Raw genomic sequence first — 22,025 nt, forward strand, 5'->3', positions numbered from 1 at the left:
GGTGATTGTAAAATCATCTTTGGGAAAATCAGGCTCATAAGTACAAAACCAGGTTTACTTGGTCATAACATAATTCAGTTTTTCTCAGAGTGAAGTTCACAAGAGTGTCTGTGTTAGGTCAAAACTACTTTTGTGAAAATACTGAGACATCATTTGCCTGTTGTACCATGTTGACTTCGCACTGACGATACAAAGGCAGTGGACCCTCACCAGTGGTTACAGTGCTGGAGCCTTGGCCTAAATGGAGGCAGTGGCACCACACTGTGCTATTCAATGTGCTTTGCTTCTACATACTTGCAGTTAAAAAAAGCAGCATCCAGTTTCGTTTAAGAATGTCCTTGAAGAAGCAGCACAGGTTATTAATTTTATCAAATCATAACCCTTGAGTGCACATATTCCTCATTATCTATGTAAGGGAAGGAAAGCATATATATAACACCTCAGCTACACTACTTGACATACTGAGGTCTAGAAACTATTCACACTATTTCCCTAGAGCATATAACTGGACCTGTGTAAATTGTGAGCCCAGAAGCCATACTAATGAAAAAAATTTTTTCCAGGTGCAGCTGCTGCTGCTGTGATGTCCAGTTCTAAAGTAACCACAGTCCTGAGGCCGACTTCCCAGTTGCCAAATGCTGCTACGGCTCAACCAGCAGTGCAGCACATCATTCACCAACCAATCCAGGCATGTTGGGTTGTGGGTGGTCACCTAGCAAGTATTAAGTGCCTACTCTGAATTCCTGACTCTGTTAGAGCATGGGAGAGTCCTTTGACCCTAAGTGACTTTTGATCCAAGATGTCAAGAAGGTTGAGTTATATACAGTGTGATGTAATCAGCCATAGGGATTTAGAAGAGTGGTGGTAAGGGAAGCTTTCTCTGGGATGGATGTGGTAACAGGGATTCAGAGAAGTGAGAGGCAGTGAAAGGGAGCAAAACTGAACAGTGGTGAGGAAGACTGTGGTGGCAGAATGTACAGTGTTTACTAGAGGCGAGCCAAAACTGAGAGGTTTTCATTCAGATCAGGATTTATGAGCCTCTACATATTTTGTGCACATTTTTATGCATGTGTATGCTTTTCAAGGAAAAGACCGTGTGTCTTTCAACCTTTTTTTCAAGGAAATCTATGGCCTCAGTACTACTGAGGTGTAGTGTATGATGAGGTGACATTGTGATGTCTCTAAATCCAGAGCTCTAAGATACAGAGTATGAATTTGATTTTGTACCCAGCAGAGAACCACCAAGTTTTTTGAACACAGCAACATACAATTAGGGAAATATCCTTGAAAGACTAATGTAGCTGAATCACAGATAGGAGATGAAAATTCAGATACTTTGGGGGCCAGACTGGTAACAGCTAGGTCTAAGACAATAAGGAAAGCTGCTGAGTAGGACATGGGGTAGTACATGCCCAGCCTAGAGTTTTCAATTTAAAACAAAATAAGAGACCTTGCTGGCTAACAAAACACATTTGGAGATTCATTAAGCCCCTGGAGTATAAATGGTATACAGAAAGGATGGGAGAAAGAACCAGGACAAGGAGTTCACTAAAGATAGTATGATGATCCTCCTGTGAGACAACAGACTGTAACAGTAGGCACGGAAGGTAAAAAAGTCTGGAAGTGAGAGGCAGATCCAGAATGGGCAGCATTTGCAAATTCAACTGTATCAGCGTGAAAAAGGGACTATTCAGGAGGGCTCACATGATTAAAAGAACCAATGGTGGACAAGTAGATGAAGCCCAGGGTGAAACTCATTTGTCTGGTGAATATTTTACACACAGATATAGTATAGGGGAAGGTAAGAGAAGTATATCCATGTGAAAACAGCCAGAGAGCATCTGGGCACCCTGAATCTTCCACAGGCAAATGCTGTTTTTTGTGTGTTTGCTAACTTAGAGTGCCTGAGAGCCAGCATTTCCATCCAGCGACTGATAGTCCCATGTGGAAAGTGCTGGGTTGTGTGTTAAAGTGTCTCTATCAGAACTAACAAATCTGTGGGCATAGAATGAAGGGTTGGATCCCAACTCCTATTAATAGGACAAAATGTTACATCCAGTCCTTTTTAGAAAGGAGGAATTTATACAGTGCAACCAGCCAAAATAGGATATTTTATGGTAATTCTGCTTGTTGGATGAAAAGAGAATTCCTTAATCAGAATGTTGAGAATTTACTTTCATTCAGACATAAACATTGTTGTTTGTAGGCTTAAGTTTCAAATTATACTTTAAGTGTTTGACTTACTGTATTTTATTTTGCTTTTAGTTTTAAATGAAGTATTTTTTTCTCTTCTCTTGGTAGTCTCGTCCACCTGTGACCACCTCTAATACCATCCCACCTGCTGTGGTAGCAACTGTCTCAGCCACGAGAGCTCAGTCTCCAGTCATTACTACAACCGCAGCACATGCTACTGATTCAGCACTTAGGTATATTTGGGGGTTTGAAGATCAGGGTCTCCTCTTCCCTTTTTCCATTCTTTTCCTTTCCTTCCTTTCATTTAGCTCAGTAAATATTTATTGAGTACTTTTTATAAGCCATGTGTAGTATTCTAGGTGCTGGAGTTAAAGCAGTAAACAACCAGAAATTCCTGCCCTCTTAGAGTTTCCTTTCTTAGGGGCTAGAGCCATACAAATAAAAGTTTTGGGATGCTTGGGTGGCTCAGTGGTTGAGCATCTGCCTTTGGCTCAAGGTGTGATCCTGAGTCCAGGGATCAAGTCCCACATCGGGCTTCCTGTGAGGAGCCTGCTTCTCCCTCTATGTCTCTGCTTCTCTCTTTCTGTGTCTCTCATGAATGAATAAATAAATAAATAAATCTAAAAAAAGTTTTAGATGGTGAAAACTATTTTGGGGAAGAATTAGATAGATTTGGAGTGACAGGGTTGGCAGTATAGGCTTACTGTTTTCTGTAAGGTGATCTGGGAGGACTGTTGTTAACAATAGATTGGAGCAGAAAAGTGAAAGATGTAATGAAGTGAGCCATGTGGCTGTGTGGGATAAGAGCATTCTAAGCAGTGGGAACAATAAGCGTTTAAAGGCCCTGAGACAGGAGTGTGTTTACCATATATTAGAAGAAGCAAGGGGCGAATGGAGAGCAACAAGAGATTATTTTAGGAGGTAATAGGGTCTTCAGATCACTTAGGGGCTGACGAAGCCCTCTGTAGGTTTAGACTTTGCAGGGGTGCAATCAATGGGAAGCTTAAGTAGAGTTTTGGGCGTAGCTGTGTCATAATCTGTAGTTTTAGCTAGGTCAGCCTGGCTGCTGTGGAGAGGCAAAATTAGAAATGGAGAGATGGTTTAAAAGGGTATGCAGGAATCCAGAAGAGATCATTGCTGGAGATGGAAAGACATGGTTAGATTCAGAATAAAGTTTTGAAGTTGGTTGAGGATTTATTTCAGAGGAATTATGTAGGGGCAATGAAAGAACAAGAAGAGTCAGGATTCTGGCCCTGCTAGTTGGCCTATGTAGCTAGAAAGATGGAGTTGCAGTAACTTGAGATGAGGAACAGTGGGAGGAGACTGGTTTTGGGCATTGGAAGCTTGTACTGACTTCTGAGCGCCCTAGTGGAGACACTGAGATTGGTAAATAGATGAATTTGAAGTCCAGGGAAGAGTTCTGAAGGAGATAATTTTAGGAAGACTGTATAGATGGGGAAGAGGTTTATGAGAGATAAAAATGTCTCTCAGATGGGAGAGCTGGAGGGGGAAGGAGTATTCTCAGAGGAGAACCCAGATTCATTAGGAAAGGGAGGTAAAGGATATATTTAGAGAAGAGAATTGAGGATGTAGGGGATTTTGCTAAATGTAAAATGTAAGTCCAGAGGCTGCACTGGAAGGGTTGGGTGTCTGAAAAGGAAGAGATCTACAGACCCATACAGGGATAAAGTCTGGTTGATGAGGAGTGATCTGTGATACTTCTTAGAAATGACCAAATTGGATGAAGACATAATGGTGTTTGTCCTTCTGATCCCAAGCCATACTGTGGTAAGGCTGCGAAAGTTGGGAGGTGCAGTGGGATGTGAGTCTTGCCAGAAGGTCTTTCTTGCTTCAGGCATTTGGTTATGTGGTGCATTTGGCAAAATAACAAGTGATTCACTGAACAAAAGGGGTGTAGTAGGCATGGAGCCTAACGCCGTCAGACTAGAGACCATCCATAAGTTTGAATTGCCAGCTGGAGGCAGGACCAAGTGGTAAGGAAGAGGGAGTATAGATGCCTGCCTGTTTTTTGCCTTGACCAAGTAAATAAAAAGGAAGTAAGGGAAGAAAACAAATTTTAGAAAGAATGTTGACTTTTGGGATACTGAGTTTATCCATCAAGGGTCAGCAGGTGGTTGAAGAGATGCCGTTGCCAGAGATAATGGGTTTGGAAAGTCCATCAGCCTGTGGGCTCTAGTTAAAGTTTTGAGGTATCTGAGTCTCTGAGGGGGAATGAATAGAGTAAGAAGAGGGTCTGGAAGAGAACTCTGAAGGAAGTAATTTTTGACTGCAGAAGTGTACCTAGGACTTATATTTAACTATATTAGCTCTATCATTCACTAGTTGTGTGATGTTAGGCACATTTCTCAACTTTCCTGATCTTTAGTCTCCTTTTCAGTGAGATGAGGACACTGTATATTGCCTGAGGTACAAAGAGATACAACAGCCCAACATAAGATGTATTTGTTTTAATTTTGTTATCTCCATATATTTAGATGGTATGAGAAAACTCAAAAGTTATGAATGTATATACAGTGAAACAAGTTTTTTTTTAACCATGTGATCAAAGTATCTTTTCCAGTGTATTCAGTTTTTAATAAAAAACGGATGTTGAATTTTGTCAAATCTATTTTTAACGTAGTGCTAGTCATTACTCTGGGCGTTAGAAATATATTAGTTCAACAGACAAAATTCCTAATGACCAGATGATTTTTCTACTTAAATCTATAACAATGATAAATTTCTAATATCTAGCTCCCTTTGAATTCTGGAGCCAAAAAGTTTAAATAGACCAATTTTCATTGGAGAAATGGAAGAAAATTTCAAAGTCTTATCTCCTGAAAAGCACCAGGCCCAGACAGTTTCATTGAATTCTACCAGACTCAAAGACCAGATAAACCAATGATAATTAAATTGGTTCAAGGCATAGACAAAGGAAAGTTCCCCCCAAAAGTTAAGTGATCTTACTCTTTGTGTTAAATAGAGTAATCCTTTCTGCCAGTTTTTTTTTTCTGCCAGTTTTTTTATCATTTTTTGTTGTTCATTGCTTGATTGAATGAAATATATTTTCCGTTACTTATCTTCAAGAAGGACTTACAGGACCAGTATTTTGAGTTTTCACATGTTTAAAATCATTTTGCATGGGTATCATTATACTTAAGCAGTAGTTTAGCTAATAATCCTTTTGGTTTCTCTATTCTTTCTGTAGGTACTTTATTACTGTTTTTCCTCTACCTTCTAGAACTGGCTAAGTCTAAGGCCAGCCTAATTTTTTTTTAACCCCTAAAAAGATCTTGATATTTTTGCCTGATTGCCTAAGATTCTTTATTTTTGAATTTCAGTGACCTGGCATGTGTTTTGTAGTGACCATTATGTATCATTTTGTTCTGAAACATGGTGTACCTTTTTAATCTGCAGCATGAAACTATATTTATGAATTGTATCTTTATATGTTCATTTTGTTCTATTTTAGTAAGGGGGTACACAATGTGCTTGTTGGATTTCTCTTTTTTTTGCATGACTTCCTTATCTAATCTTTAATAACTTTTTCCTTTTTAATTCTGCTTAATTTTCTCACAGTCTTCTCTGTTTCTTCCTGAATTTCCAGCATTGTCTGTCATGCTCTACTTTTAGTTTTGCCTTCATTCCTGACCCAGCTGGATATTTTCTTGTTTCTCTCTTGATCTGTGCCTATTTATTTTGTCTCCTGTTGTCTTGTCATTATGTCCTGTAAGCTTTTACATCTTTGCTTTGTGTTTTCATTTCATGGAAGTAGTTATCTCATTAAGTTTTTCTCATTCATGGTACAATTTTCATCTGCTTAGTGAAAGAGTTTCTAGTGAACTTCCCCTTGTTCTGTCCACCATTTTTCTTGTAGCATCATAAAATAGATCTTGTGCTGGTTGCTTTCTGAGCACTCATCTTTGATTGGAGTTAAACTTACTCTGCATCAGCTATTTGTAATTGGTTCTTGTAGGCTAGGCTGTGTACCAAGTTAGGGGAAATTTTCGTAATGACTTAGGATACTGTGTTTGTGTTTTTTTGGTTTTTTTTTTTCCACTATACTTTCCTCCTCCAGTGAAGATAGACTGCCTAGATGGCAATTTCCGACTTTCCTGGGTCTCACCACATGCTAGATTTTTATTATTTTTTTTTGTTTGGGTTTGTTTTTTATTGTTTTTTAAAGGAAACTCTGCACCTAACGTGAGGCTTAAACTCATGACCCTGAGATCAAGAGTCACGTGCTCTACCCACTGAGCCAGCCAGGTGCCCCTCACCACAATCTGTTTTTCACATGGTGCTTATCTGTATGTGTGGTTCCTACTTCAGCCCTACATCACTGATTCTTGGATATTGGAACCAGTCCGTGTCTAGGTCCTGCTTCACTGACAGTTCCTAATGTTACAAACAAAAGCTTTTGGTTTTCTGTGTCAGTGTGTTCCTCACTTTGGAAAATTATACTTGACTTGATTTTGCCCCTTAAATTATAGCTGCAGAGATACTATCTGCATTGGTTTCTATGTCCCTCTTTGGATGTCACTGTGCTTGGCAATTCTGCTACATCTTCTGTGGTTTGAGGTTTCAGATATCTCTTAGTGTAGCCAAAGATGGAGACTGCATTCCTTTTTGTTTTGCTACTGTTTGTGAGAGTAAGAGAAAATCCCAAACCGGCGGTCTTTGCCTGCAGTACTTTTGTCCTTGCTCTAAAGAAGTAAAACTTCTTTGACTTCTTGAGATCCAGCTCAACCCTGGAGGATAGTCACAAGTTCACTCATTATAAATTAATCCCATATTTTCGTGTTGGTGAAGTTTCTAAATTGAGGCCATCAAAGAAAATCTCATCAGTATGAGAAAGAGTATACTTAAGACAATAAACTTGGGAGCACTTTCTATCTGACGGACCCTGCTTAATCTCTGATCTTTTTAGGGCAGGGCAGAATTGCCATTATCGATTCAGGTGTATTTTAATGAAAATCCTTTTTTTCCCAGTTGCCTCAGATTTGGCTAGTAAGAACGCCTTCAAACTGGCTTGAGTGTCATTTTGATAACTCCTCTTGGACTTTTGAGTACTTTCTTCTTTTTGGTACATGATAAATGAGGCCATTTTTTATTTTTCTGCTTTCCTAGTTTTGAAATCAGCCATTTCTCCAAAGATTCTTGGTTCTTTTTAGTGGAGAATGGTAATTAGAACCCAAGATCTGGGAGCTAGTGGTACACATTGCTCTTGGGGTATTATTGCCTTTGGACTCTTTCTGTGGACAGAGGTAATCAATATAGTAAACAAAGTCATGTCTTCATACTGATATTTCCAACTGAAATTTAACATTATAGGTTTATTCTTTCTACAGTTTTTTATTTGTACATCCTTTCTCTTTCACCTTGTGTGTCCTCAAGACATTAACACATAACTGCTTGAGGTTTGGATCAGTAATGTTAAAAGAAAAAAAAAAGTTTCAAAGTAACAATTCAGAGTCCCAAGTTCACATGTCTTAACTTCTTATTTTCTGTAGATTAAACTAACAATAAGACTGAGTGAAGTTTAAGACACCTTCCCAGTTTTTTTTGTCTTCGAACTAGATCCCACTAAATGGAGTAGGAATGTATTCAAAGATCCCTTGAAGTGATTGTTTTCTCTGTGGAATATATAGTAACATTTTCTCTTAATTTACATTCACATATTTTTGAAATATAAATATATGAAAAGGTAAACAGTGAGGAGAATCACTGTCCTCTCTGTCCCTCGGATACCCTTTTCCCACGTTCTTATTCTTTTGCATTCTAAGATAACCTGTTCCTAGTTTTTTGGTTATCTTTTAAGTGTGTGTTCATTATAATTTAATACATAGGATTATTTGTCTAAATTTGTTTTTAATTTAGTACTTCGAGATTAAACTTTTTAAAAAACATGTAAAAAAGTTATTTAGTTCAAAAATCAAAGCTATACAAAAAGATGGACTAACAAGTGACCCTGTCCCCACCCAAGTTGCCATCTGCTTTTGGTCAGTCACCATTTTACTATTCCCTGATTTGGTTTCTCAGAGTTTCTTTTTATGAAGTACACACACACACAGATAAACACATACATTTTCTTTGTTTCCATTCTTTTGTTGCATTTATATGTACTTTTCTGTACCTTGCATTTTTCTCTTAATATATTCGGAAGATGACTCCAAGTCAATACTTTTAGCTGTGTTGTACCCCAGCTTATAGATGTACTGATGGACATTTTGGCATATGCTATTGCATGTTTGTGATGGTATACTTTCAAGGTCTGTTTGCAGAAGTGGAGTACTAAGCCAAAGAGTAAATGCCTCAATTTCCCTACCTAGAAAATGGCAATGCCTGGGTGGCTCAATCAGTTCAGTGTCTAACTCTTGGTTTTGGCTCAAGTCATGATCTCAGGATCCTGGGATCAAGCCCTGCATCGGGCTCCATGCTCAGCGAGGAATCTGCTTAATCTCTCTCCCTCTCTGCTCCTCCTGTGCTTTTGCATACATACTTTCTCTCTCTCTCAAATAAATGAATAAATCTTTGGGGGAAAAGAGAAAATGGAAATAATATTATCTACCTTACAGGTCATTATAAGGAGTACTTATATATTAATATATGTAAAGGAATTAAAATGTAATATACATTATAGAAACGTTTGGGGTTTTTTTCTATTAAGGGTAAATGAAAGTCAAAGACTACCATGTACTATAGTCTGTGCTGTCAAAAGCACTTTAAAAATGTATTTAAATACTTAATATATTCTTTTTTTAGGTATTTTCTGTATGAGCCAGACGTCTTCAATAGGAATATATTTAAGGTGAATTGAGGAGACCCTTTCCTGATGATTTGAATGTTGTCATTATTTTTTGTTATGAGGCTCTTCAAAATTATTTTTATATTTAAGTTCATCTGTCCTAAATTTTGTCATTATCTTAATCATATATACATGTATCTCTTGGAATGGTTTTTTTTTTTTTTTTTTTTTTTTTTTCTTGGAATGGTTTTTATTGTAAGTGCTGGGTGCAGGTGTCTTACACAGCACTCACTGTGGTCCATGTATTAGGTTGTCAACTATTAAAACTCTAGTCTCCAAAATGTATTTTTACCTGGTAAAGCTGCAGAGACATCCTCATAACTGCAGTGACAAGTTTATGCATTTGCTCTGTGTCAGCAAATACCCATCCTTCTCATGTTATTCTAAAGTCACCTTTGAAGAGAATGTGAAAGGCATACAGAAAAGAAGCCAGACTGCAAAACAAAGTCCTAATTACTGTTCATTGCCTGGACCAGTAGTGGTCAGAATCCTGTTACTTTGAGCAAGGTCTGAGTCTCCATTTGCCACAGGCTGATCCCACAGGGATTGTACCAAATGTGTGACGCTGCAGCATGCATTTGGATTCCCACGACAACTGGTGTAATGGTCATCTTCAGTAATTTTAGGAGCCACGGAAGTACTTGAACTCTCAGTTGTGATAGTAGAGATTCTGGTCAGAAGCAGCCTACCATCTACAAGCTAATCTAGTCCAATAATCTTAACCAGTATGCTACTTCTCAGGTGGTGACTGATAAGGCTAACTGTGGAATAGCCACAGAGCTTGTATTTTTCTTTGTGTTTCTGGATATAACCTTTGGGCATTTATTCATAATAAAAATTGGATTCTACCATAATATGGAGAGAGAAAATGAAACCTAAACAAAATCTCAAAGTGGTCATTTAAACTATCAGGGAACATCCATTCCTCATTCCCACCTTCTTAGAATGATTAGTGGAAGAGGCATAGTAGACTTAAAATGAGTGACCAAAGGACCTTTTAGGATCATCCAGGTTTTTATGTTTCTAGATTTTTTTTTTTTTCTGACTTGAGAATATGATGTGAGTCACATAGGGGAAATCTTTCAAGGTCCTTTACATTTTGGGTGAACATAGGGAATGGGCCTTTGAAAATGGCTCATTCTGGAAAACAGAAAAATCCAGTCTCTAGTAGCAGGCTTTCTCAATGAGTTCCACCAAGTTGCATAGTTTTATCTAGCCAGTTTTTCAGCTTTCCTTTGAATTCGAATGATAAGGCATTTAGTTTTTCTTCAGAGAGAAAACCATCCTTCATTCCATTTGAACACTTTATTCACTGATAATCCAGCCATGTCTGTTTTGAGAGAGAATCCTTATAATGAAACCATTGCTTAGTTTGGACATGTGCTGTTCCAGTCAAGTTTTTACCCTCAACAGCTCAGCTTACCTGTTTCTTCTTTTTAATTTGTATTTGCATGGTTCCAAAACATAAAAGCATAAAAAGGTGTGTAGTAAGGGGTGTCACTCTCTTCTCTGTCCCCCATCCACCATTGTCCAGGTTCCTTCCCTTTTGCCTTTCTAAATTACCTGGTAGTAACTAATTGGATGTCCTTCCAGTGTTCATTAAATATAGTCAGATTCAAATGCAGTTCTTTCTTTTATCCTTTTTACTCAATTAATTCATAAATTCTCTTTACTTTAAATATAACAGCATGTATTGAAAGTTTCAAAAAAAAAAAAAAAGAAAGAAAGAAAGTTTCCCATTTTGAGAACCCAGAAATGGACCCTCAACTCTATGGTCAGCTAATACTTTACAAAGTAGGAAAGAATATCCAATGGAAAAAAGACCATCTCTTCAATAAATGGTGCTGGGAAAATTGGATAGCCAAATGCAGAAGAATGAAACTGGACTATTCTCTTAAACCATATACAAATATAAACTCAAAAGGGATGGGAGACCTAAATGTGAGACAGGAATCCATCAAAATCCTAGAGGAGAACACAGGCAGCAACCTTTTTGACCTAGGCCACAGCAACTTCTTGTAAGACACGTCTCTAAAGGCAAGGGAAACAAAGGCAAAAATGAAGTACTGGAACTTAATTACGATAAAAAGCTGCACAGCAAAGGAAACCGTCAACAAAACTAAAAGGCAACCTACAGAAAAGGAGAAAATATTTGCAAATGACATATCAGATAAAGGGTTAGTATTCAAGATCTATAAAGAACTTCTCAAACTCAACACCCAAAAGCCTCATAATCCAGTCAAGAAATGGGCAGAAGATATGAACAGACATTTCTCCAAAGAAGACATGCAAATGGTCAACAGACAAATGAAAAAATGCTCCCCATTTGTCATCAGGGAAGTAGAAATCAAAACCACAATGAAATACCTCTTTACAACAATTAGAATGGCTAAAATTAAAAAGACAGGAAACAGGGCGGCCCTGGTGGCTCAGCGGTTTAGCACCACCTTCAGCCCAAGGCATGATCCTGGAGACCCAGGATCGAGTCCCATGTCAGACTCCCTGCATGGAGCCTGTTTCTACTTCTGTCCGTGTCTCTGCCTCTATCTCTCTCTCTGGTCTCTCGTGAATAAATAAATAAAATCTTTAAAAAAAAAAAAAAAAAAGAAAAGAAAAGAGAGACAGGAAACATGTTGGCAAGAATGTGGAGAAAAGGAACATTCCTACACTGTTGGGAATGCAATCTGGTACAGCCACTCTTGAAAGCAGTATGGAGGTTCCTCAAAAAGTTAAACATAGAGTTACCTGATGACCCAACAATTGCACTACTGGGTATTTACCCTGAAGATACAAATACAGTGAAACAAAGGGCACCTGCACCCCAATGTTCATAGCAGCAATGTCCACAGTAGCCAAACTGTGGAAGGAGTCCAGAATGTTCTTCAACAGATCAATGAATAAAGAAGTTTTACACACACACATACACACAGTGGAAAACTGCTCAGCCATCAGAAGGGATGAAATACCATTTACATTACCATTTACATTGATATGGATGGAACTGGAGGGAATTATGCTGAAAGAAGTCCGAGAAAGACAATTATGTGGTTTCACTCATATGCAGAATATAAGAAATAGTACAGAGGACCATAAGGGTAAGGAGGGAAAACTGAATAGAAAAAAATCAGGGTCACAAACCATAAGAGACTCTTACCTCTGGGAAACAAACTGAGGGTTGCTGAAGGGGAGGTGAATCAGGGGATGGGGTAACCAGGTAATGAGTATTAAGGAGGGCACGTGATGGGATGAGCACTGGGTGCAGCTGATGAATTATTGAAAACTGAATCTGAAACTAATGATGTGCTATATGTTGGCTAATTGAATTTAAATTTTTAAAAAAAGTTTCCCATTTCATTGTTCTTTTAGTAGCAGTACAATATATGTGAATGGGTTTGAAGGTGTTTCCATTACTTTACTATCTTAAGTAAATATTGCAGTGAAAATAACCTTATACTTTAGTCATTATCTGTGTATATAAGAACACCGGTAGGATAAATTCCCGAAAGTAAGTCAGAGAGTATATGCAGTTACACTTTTGATACATACTAGTTGCCTTCCTTTGCTCTCCCTCTGGAATGCTTAGAAGTGCCTGTTTCCTTCCAGCTTGAACAACAGTATGATATCCATTTTTTGGATTTTTGCCAATCTGATAGGTGAACAGTGACATCTCAGTGTATTTTTTTTTAAGATTTTATTTATTTATTTATTCATGAGAGACAGAGAGAGGCAGAAACAGGCAGAAGGAGAAGCAGGCTCCATGCAGGGAGCCCGGTGTGGGACTCGATCCCGGGTCTCCAGGATCACGCCCAGGGCCAAAGTTGGTGCTAAACCGCTGAGCCACCCGGGCTACCCTCAGTGTATTTGAAATTGTATTTCTTTTCCTATGAGTGGGAGTGAGCATTTTTTCTTTGTTAAGGGGCCACTTGTGTTTTCCGTTTAGTGAACTGGCTACTCATATCCTTTGCTTTTTTATTGGGCTGTTATTTTTCTCGTTGACTGCAAGGAGCTCCTAGTACATAAAGATTACACTTTCATTTATGAGTATTTTGACTGTGCTTGTAGTGTGTTTTACTATGTAGGTTTGCTTATTTGTTCACAGAGTCAAGTTTTTTTAATCTTTCCTAGCTTTTGAACTTTGAAAGCTTTTGTCATTAAAAAGCTCTCTTCCACTCTGAAGTTATAAAATAATTCTTGTCTTTTCTTCATATACTTTTTAGTTTGCTATAAAATCATTGATCCTCTTATTTATCCTGGTGTGGTAATGCATGAAGCATGGATCCAATTTTATTTTTTCCAAAGGGTTACTTACATAGGCTTCCCAACATTTATTAAATAGTCCATTCTTCCCCCTCTGACTTGAGGTGCCAACTTTGTTAAAATGTCACCGTTTCATGCCACTGTTGTAATTTCAATAGCTTGCTGCCAGTTAATTTGACATGCTTTCTGTATCGATATTCCCTTTTAATCATTAAATAATCATAACTAACTTTTGAAGAAAAAATAGGATATTGGGAGCAGCTTAGTGCTTTGGGGGCCATGGGGTAGGGTGCTCTTAATCAGGATTGTCTGTAATCCTCATAATGTGAAAACCTTAGTGTGTATCTCCAGCTTTGTTTACATAATGAAGCATATAGGCTATAATAATTTTTACTCAGGATTGTCCTAGAGTGTTGGTTAACTACCCTGAGAGTGCTGAAAATGACTAAGGTTTCATTGATTCGGTTCTTGGCACATATTGATACCTTTGAAAATAAGGTTTACAAGACTTTTTAGGAGAGAAACCCGACAAGCCATTTACTTCATTGATTCACTCATGGATCTTACAGACCTAAGAAACAGAACTGTATGACGATGGTCCAAGATAGTAAATGGCTTTGACTGCCTGCATTGTGTCTAGAGGCAAGAGAAAAATCATGTCTTTTCCGTCTTTTTCAGTCGGCCAACTTTGTCTATCCAGCATCCACCATCTGCAGCAATTAGTATTCAGCGTCCTGCCCAGTCACGGGATGTAACAACAAGAATCACACTGCCATCTCACCCTGCGTTAGGGACGCCAAAACAACAGCTACATACCATGGCGCAGGTAAAACCAGAGGTGAAACCGTCTGTGGAGGCTCTGGGTTAAAACCGGAATTGTGCAAAACTTGCAGTGTTGAAGGCAGTAATTGCTCTTAAATTGGACCAAGGTGAGAATGTTCTTACTGATAACTGTGTTGTTGTGGAATGTCTTCCCCACAGAAAACTATCTTCAGTACTGGCACACCAGTAGCCGCAGCGACAGTAGCACCTATTTTGGCAACCAACACCATTCCTTCGGCAACCACGGCCGGTAAGTCAGCAACCCTGCTCTTCCTGCTAGGAAGTGTGAGGCATGAGTGGTAAGCTAATTTTTCATTTCTCAGCTTCAGTCAGAGAAAAAGAATAGGCTAGAAGAATTATCTTTTTCCCAAGAGCTTTTCTCAGGTTTTTGAGAATCTTTAGTGTGTGTAGAGGCCATTGTTAAAAACTTTTTTTCTCCCATTTCAGGATCTGTGTCACACACACAAGCACCCACGAGTACAATTGTTACCATGACAATGCCGTCACATTCATCCCATGCTACTGCTGTGACCACCTCAAACATCCCAGTTGGTAAGTGTCCTTCAGCCTTCACAAAGCACTTAAAAGGGATTTTTCAACCCTTCTGATGAGGTCTTCATATAGAGGCCTAGTATTGGGGTGTGTTTTTTTTAAATTGTTGATTTTCAAAGCAACACTGAATTTCATTTTTAGTATATTTGTCATACAGACTTGGCATTGACCATAGTCGGGAAAAGAGAGCTGAAAGTTAACATTATTTTAACACAACTTTGACTCCTCATTCATCAGATTTTATCTCTCCTATATGTCTTTTAAAGAAGTAAGTTAACTTCACTGACATAGTTAGATGAGATCCACAGATAAAGCAAGAAAGAAGCAAGGATCTGGAATGAAGAGAACTTGTAGACTGATGGATTGTTCAGGAAAAATCTCTGGAGTGATGCAAAGCAGGACAGGGGATAACCCTCAGGCTGATATTACCCTAGGTTCTCATTAGGTTCTCATCTGACTCTCATCTGACCTCAGGATATTTCACGAATATCGTAAAGTTTCTTATAGGCTTTGTTTTTTCTCCTTTTAAATACATGTTTTAAATATCAATCAATCAATAAATAAATATTTTTTAAAAATCTTTGAAAAGTTTCTGGCAGCCAGACATCAGTCATTAAGAGCAGGGATTGACAACCTTTCTCTGGAGGGTCAGAGAGTAAATATTTTAGGCTTTGTAGGCCTCATAGGTCTGTGTCACAACTGCTGAACTGTGGATAACATATAAACAAATGAGCATGGCTGTATTTCAGTAGAACTTTTTATGGACATAGACATTTGGATTTCATATCATTTTCATGTGTCATGAAGTGTTCTTTTGATTTTTCCCTCCAACTACTTCATAGTATGAACCCACATAATAGTTCATGGGCCATACAAGAACAGGCATCAGGCAGAATTTGCCCACAGGTTGCCAACCCCTCGCCTAGGGGCTGATATCTCAGTCACATCTTCCAAAGCAGAGTCTGGCCTCTGAGGCAGAGCATTGTTCTCTTTAATTCACAAGCCCCAGGTTTAGTCTCTGGTGCTAGCTTTACCTTGGTTGTATTTTAGCATGTCATCTTACTGGTTACTCCCAGAGACGTAGGAAAGCTGATATATATATATATATATATATTTTTTTTTTTTTTTTAAGATTTTATTTGGGAGAGAGAACAATCCAGGGGAACAGCAGGCAGAGGGCAAAGGAGAAACAGGTTCTCCACTGAGTAAGGAGCCTGACCCAGGACTCCATCCCAGTGGCCTGGGATCATGACCTGAGCCAAAGGCAGACACTTAACTGACTGAGCCACCCAAGCGCCCATGCCATATTTTTCATACCATTTTAGAAGAGTGCATTTTGTAAAATGATACACTGACATACTTAACTGTCAGAAATCTACCTTACCTGCAGGTAGGTAATTCATTCCTTCCTTCCTTCCTTCCTTCCTTCCTTCCCTTCCTTCCCTTCCTTCCTTCCTTCCTTCCCTTCCTTCCCTTCCTTCCCTTCCTTCCCTTCCTTCCCTTCCTTCCTTCCCTTCCTTCCCTTCCTTCCCTTCCTTCCTTCCCTTCCTTCCCTTCCTTCCCTTCCTTCCTTCCCTTCCTTCCCTTCCTTCCTTCCCTTCCTTCCCTTCCTTCCCTTCCTTCCCTTCCTTCCCTTCCTTCCTTCCCTTCCTTCCTTCCCTTCCTTCTTTCCCTCCCTCCCTCTTTCCCATGTAAGACAGCTTCACATCCCTCTGCACAAACTTGGAGGACACTTCCATAATGATGGCAGGACCCAGGAAGCCCTTCCTCCTCTTAGATAACTCAGCCACATCTGTCCTTAAATTGGAACTAGCCCCATAATAGGGTTTTATTTTTTTATTATTATTTTTTTAAGATTTTATTTATTTATTCATGAGAGACACAGAGAGAGAGAGAGAGAGAGAGAGGCAGAGACACAGGCAGAGGGAGAAGCAGGCTCCATGCACTGAGCCCAACGCGGGACTCGATCCTGGATCCCCAGGATCACGCCCCGGGCCGAAGGCGGCACCAAACCGCTAAGCCACCAGGGCTGCCCCCATAGTAGGGTTTTAGCAGTGAAAACACTGCTGTTGGCTCTTTCTCATGTAACCACTCACTGCACCTTGGCATCGAAAAGAGCATTCTTCTTTCATACCCCCCTGAGGGCTAATTCCCTCCTGTGAAAAGAAGAGTGGGGTAGAGGGTGGGAGTGTGTGTGTGATTTTAGCACTGATGTATTTTTGTTGAAAAAGATTGTTGCTTGTTCCATACTGTCACTTCACACCATTTTCTGGCTGTGTCTAACAGTGTCATCAGTTATCCTGAGCATTATAATGACAGAGCCAGGCTTGTTCTTGCCATTTTTATAGTCAACAGCCTCACTGGCGTATCTATAGCTATGAGGAAAATTAGACCAGTAAAGAGAAAGCGGTGTACCCTATAGGAGGGCTCTCTGGTCTCCTCTTGAATCCTCTCTGTAAATACTTAGAGATTAGTTCTTATTAATGTCACTGTATCTTGTTGAGCAATCGCACTGTGGAAGTAAACTCCCGAGTACCAAGAGACAGGAGTATGTGTATTCATTGGGCTACAACTATCAACTTTTTACCTGTCTTAAGTTACGGTATTGTATTATATAACTCCCAGCTATTCTATTTATGAGGGGTTTGTTTGTTTGTTTTTGTTGTTGTTTTTTTTTTATTTTTATTTTTGAGTTTTAACCATTTGCTAAATTCTAAATATGAAAATCACTTGACAGAAGTGTCCAAGTAGATTTAACCTCCGCCACTTAATGGGATAAATTTTGTCTAAGTTCCATCAGGCTAAGCTCTGGTTTTCTTTTCTTCTTTTATACTAAATCAAATACTTCTTTTTACATCACTATAGCATCCCTGTACAAAGGTACCTCAGTTGAGAAAGAAAACCTGATACTAACTGTAGAGCATTGATTTTCAAGGGACAGTTTAGGGGATATATTAAAATCACCTAAGCAGCTTTTTCCAAGTAACACTTGCTTTCTCCAGGTGAGATTAAATGTTGAATTCAGCCATTTTTACTAATAGGAATGTGTTGAGTCAGGGGGAAAAAAGACTGATTAACCATGAGCATAGAGGTTTTGCCTTTATTTTCTTTTTATTTTTTTTTGGTTTTGCCTGTAATAAAGGTTCATTTCCAATACCATCTTTGTTTTCTCCATACTCTCCATACTACATATGATAGTGGTATCAGAATTCTGAAAAGCAGAATCAGATGATCATAGCATTCAGAAAACAGGGATCATCTTTGGAGGTGGCATTATGTTCAACTTAGGTCTTTTTTTAAAAATAATTGGTAATGTGTGACTTTTTTTAATTAGAAAAAAAGATACAGATATAAATTCATGTGTGTGGTTTACCGACCAGTAGTTAGCCACTCTCCCAAATGACAGCTGCATTCCTATTGGGAACGTTCTTTTCTCCCACCTTTTATGAGCACAGTGGAGAAACAAGGCTTCATTGCTTCCCACTCAACTCCTCCTCTGCTTACTACTGATGGAAAATGTGTCAGGACAGCTTCTTCTGCCTTAGCCAATAGAAGTCATCATCAGTGGTCGAATTGGGCATCCCAGCTATCATCTGCAGAAACTTCTCTAGCTGCCTCCCTCAGGAAATAGCTGGGAATCATTGTGGGCTTTACCTTTGGTGTTCAGTGCACTGCAGTTTGGGTAATGTGATGGCATCATCCTAGCTCCAGTGTTTAAGGACCTGTTATTGCGTAACTTGGGTCTTACACAGATGGTAGCTGTCCCTCTATATATCTAATGTAGATCACGGCTTTTCTTTCCAAATTCTCCCACAGAGTTAATTAGGTCTGTGAGACCAGTAAAGTATGTCCCAGTTCAGCTGTACCTTCTAAACAAAACTTGATTGCAAATGCTAGAGGAAAGCAAAGTTGAGTCTCGGGTTAGATTTGAAAACTCTTATAGTCATTTTGAGTCTACTATAAAGTATTATGGAAAATCACAAGACATTGAAAGGATTTTAAAAATAAAAAGATTATCTGAAGAAGGCCTTCCCACAGATGAGGAAACCGAGACTTGGAAATTAAAATGACTCATTACTAATTAGCTATGGTCCCTGGAGTAAACACTAATAAGGTCTTTGCCATGTTAGTATTCAAAATTTTGTTGAATTTTTTTTTTTTAATTAAAAATGTTTCTCCTTTTTAAAAAAGGTCTCCAGAAAGCCACATCAGGGAAAAAGAGCCTGATTTCTGGTATTTTTGTTAAAGAATTGATGTTGAACCCTGCTTTTACAAATAACAGTATGAATGTATCAGTGGATTATTGGATTGAAATAATTCAGTTGAACCTTATGTGTACTTATCTTTCCTTTTTTATTTTGATTAAAACTAAAGATCCAGGCTTTTTATTACTGTTTGCATTCTTAAGATTGTTGCTGGCCAAAAAATGTTTTGGCATGCCAATAAAAGCTTATGAGAGGTAATGTGATTGGATTTTGCATTTGTAGCTAAGGTGGTGCCCCAGCAGATCACACATACTTCTCCTCGGATCCAGCCTGATTACCCTGCGGAGAGGAGTAGCCTGATTCCCATTTCAGGTCATCGGGCCTCTCCAAATCCTGTGGCCATGGAAACCCGAAGTGACAATAGGTAGGAGGGAATGTGCCAGTTACACTACCTCATTATGTCATTAATTGTTTTGATTTTTCAGTAACACAAAATGTCCCATAAATATAGTATACATATACTTCTTTTCAGATTTCCTCCTGAAAATAATTGTATTTTTTTTGTTTTGTTTTATGAAAATATGCTATGTTTATTTATTTAGCCATTCTTCTTTTGATGGATGTTCTGCTGGTATCTGCTTCTTTGTTTGGTGTATTTCTGTGTTTGATTGATTTTGAGCTGATTTGAGAGTATGGGTTGCAGTGACATGACCTTCATTTTCATCCCCAGAGAACAAAGGCCTTCTCGTTAACCACAGCGCAGTTTCTAAAATGATTCTTTAGCCTTCCATTCCCTTTCATATAGTGACATTTTTTTAAGAGTATAGATAGGCCAGTTGTTTTTGTAGAATATTCTTCAGTTCAAGCTTGTTCGATTGTTTCCTCATAGTTAGATTCAGGTTGTACATAGTTAGATTCAGGTTGTACATTTTTGAAGCAAATACCACTTAAGTGATACATTCTTCTCACTGTTATTATATCAGAGAGCTCATGCCACCCCTATGTCCCATTGTTAGCCAAGTCAGCACTAATTACCTAGTGAAAGTGATATTTGCCAGATTTTTGCTATAAAGATATATTTTTCTCCTTTGTAAACCACTAATGTGTGGAAATAGTTTGAGACTATAAATACCCTATTCCTCAATAACCTGTCACTCAGTGGTGTTAGCATCTATTGAGGATTCTTCACTGAATCAAGTTGATGGTTGCAGTATGATGGTTGCAAAACAGTGACTTTTTTTTCTATCATTTCTTCCACACTCATCAGTTGGTATAAGTGTAATAAATTATGTAAATAAATTTTATCTATCCCCATGTATTTTAATTTTAAATGAGTGTGGGCTCATGGATTTAGTTTATTATTATAATCCATTATTGTCATCTATTTTGATGCTCAGATCATCTCTGGGAGCTTCTTCAGACCATTTCCTGTGGGTTTTCCGTGACCCAAATATTGTAGCCCTACCTTACTTCCCACTGCAAGCATACTCCAAGCTCCTCCTGCACATTGTCTGAGCCTGTAATCTACCATTTCTCCAGGGAACCCTGGTTCCTTTTTATCAGTTAGAAACCAGGATCTAGGCTTTAGCTCTGTTCATTGCTACCTGATTGTCATTTTTTCCAGGCTCTTTTAGCAGGCAGAGATAGGAAGTATGCGATGTAATAAAAACTCTTAAGGGGTGCCTGGGTGGCTCACTCAGTGAAGTGTCTGACTCTTGGTTTTGGCTCAGGTCATGATCCCGGGGGCATGGGATCAAGCCCCTCCTCAATCTCCATGCTTGAGTGGGGAGCCTACTTGAGATTCTCTTCCTCTCCCTTTACCCCTCCCCTGCTTGCACACTCACTCTTTCACTTTTTCTAGAATAAATAGATCTTTAAAAAAAAAAAAAAACTTTTTAGGACATGCTGATACTTCTAGTATAACCCCATTACCTTCCCCATTCCATATTTGTATCTCTTCTCCCTTAGTGAGAACCCGGTATAGTGCATATGAAGTTCAGAATTGGATCGTTTTTAAATGTTCTTTTTTTTTTTTTTAACATTTTATTTATTTGAGAGAGAGAGCATAAACAGGGGGAAGGGTATAGGGAGACGTAGAAGCAGACTCCCCACTGAGCAGGGGGCCCAACATAGAGCTCATTCACAGAGAATGAGATCATGACCTAAGCTGAAGGCAGAAGCTTAACCAACTGAGCCACTCAGGCGCCCCATGTTTAAATGTTCTTGTTTGAGTATTATCGTGTGTAGGAATCCTTATAGGTTTTAATATACTGGTCTTTGTGTCCACTCTCCTTGCTCAACACACCTAACAGGCCTAAAAGTTTATAGATTCTCTTGGATTTCCTATGTAGGTGTTTGTCTACAAAAAAAGGACAGTTTTTTTGATGGATGAGTGATTTTTTTCATTTCCATTTTGCATACTTGTGTTTTTCTTGTTCCTGATCTTCCAATGTGATGTTGAATAGACCAGAGATAGTGAACATTCTTATCTTATTCCTGAATGGGAATTCTTGGGAATGGGAATTCTTGGGAAATTTCAGTATAGATTTTAGTAGTTGGCTGTTTTCAAATTGAGGAATGGAGTTTTTTCCCATTCCTATTTTTCAGGTATTTATAATATGAATAAGTATTGAATGCTATCAAAAATTGGAAGGGGGAAGTAGTTTTTCTTTAATTCTAGTATAGTTAACATATAGTATTATGTTAATTTCTATTAAATAATTTTGTATATCTTTTGTGATATTTCAAAGGATTCTTTTAATATTTTAATAGGATCTAAAACATTCATAGAAATTTTCATATTGAATCATTCTTCCTGTGGTAAACTGTATCTGATCATGATGTATTTTGTTTTATACAGTACTTAATTCCATTTTATTTAGAAATTTTTACATTGATGTAGAGAATGAGATTTGTTTATAATTTTTTCTCCTATTCTCCCTATCCAGTTTCGGTGTTGGTTAAATTAGATCTTGTTTCTTCTCTTTCTGGTTTCTGAATCAGTTTGTATAAGTTTATGTTAATCTGTTTTACACGTGTTTGATAAGATTTGCCAATAAAAACAGTGTAAACTTAGAGTCTTTCAAGTGGAATTTAGCAGAGAAAACCTTTGATTACTAAGTTTTCTTGAGTCAGCTTTGGTCATTGTTACTGTGTGTGTTTTTATGTTTATTGATGTAGTTATTTAAAAT

The 22,025-nt window shown here is 38.3% G+C and overlaps 1 protein-coding gene across 6 annotated transcripts in view; it reads left to right on the forward strand.

Moving 5' to 3' along the window:
• Positions 1-22,025, forward strand: part of SAP130 (Sin3A associated protein 130) — an 83,568-nt gene that overhangs the window by 14,137 nt on the left and 47,406 nt on the right. For all 6 annotated transcript variants that reach the window (XM_025435949.3, XM_025435947.3, XM_025435948.3 and 3 more), the window contains 6 exons: positions 564-688; positions 2,302-2,426; positions 13,934-14,081; positions 14,237-14,327; positions 14,525-14,629; positions 19,117-19,258. In XM_025435949.3, the coding sequence (XP_025291734.1) occupies positions 564-688; positions 2,302-2,426; positions 13,934-14,081; positions 14,237-14,327; positions 14,525-14,629; positions 19,117-19,258 (736 nt within the window). The remainder of the gene's footprint in view (positions 1-563; positions 689-2,301; positions 2,427-13,933; positions 14,082-14,236; positions 14,328-14,524; positions 14,630-19,116; positions 19,259-22,025) is intronic.

This window comes from Canis lupus, chromosome 19 (assembly GCF_003254725.2).
Source record: "Canis lupus dingo isolate Sandy chromosome 19, ASM325472v2, whole genome shotgun sequence".
Lineage (NCBI taxonomy): Eukaryota > Metazoa > Chordata > Mammalia > Carnivora > Canidae > Canis > Canis lupus.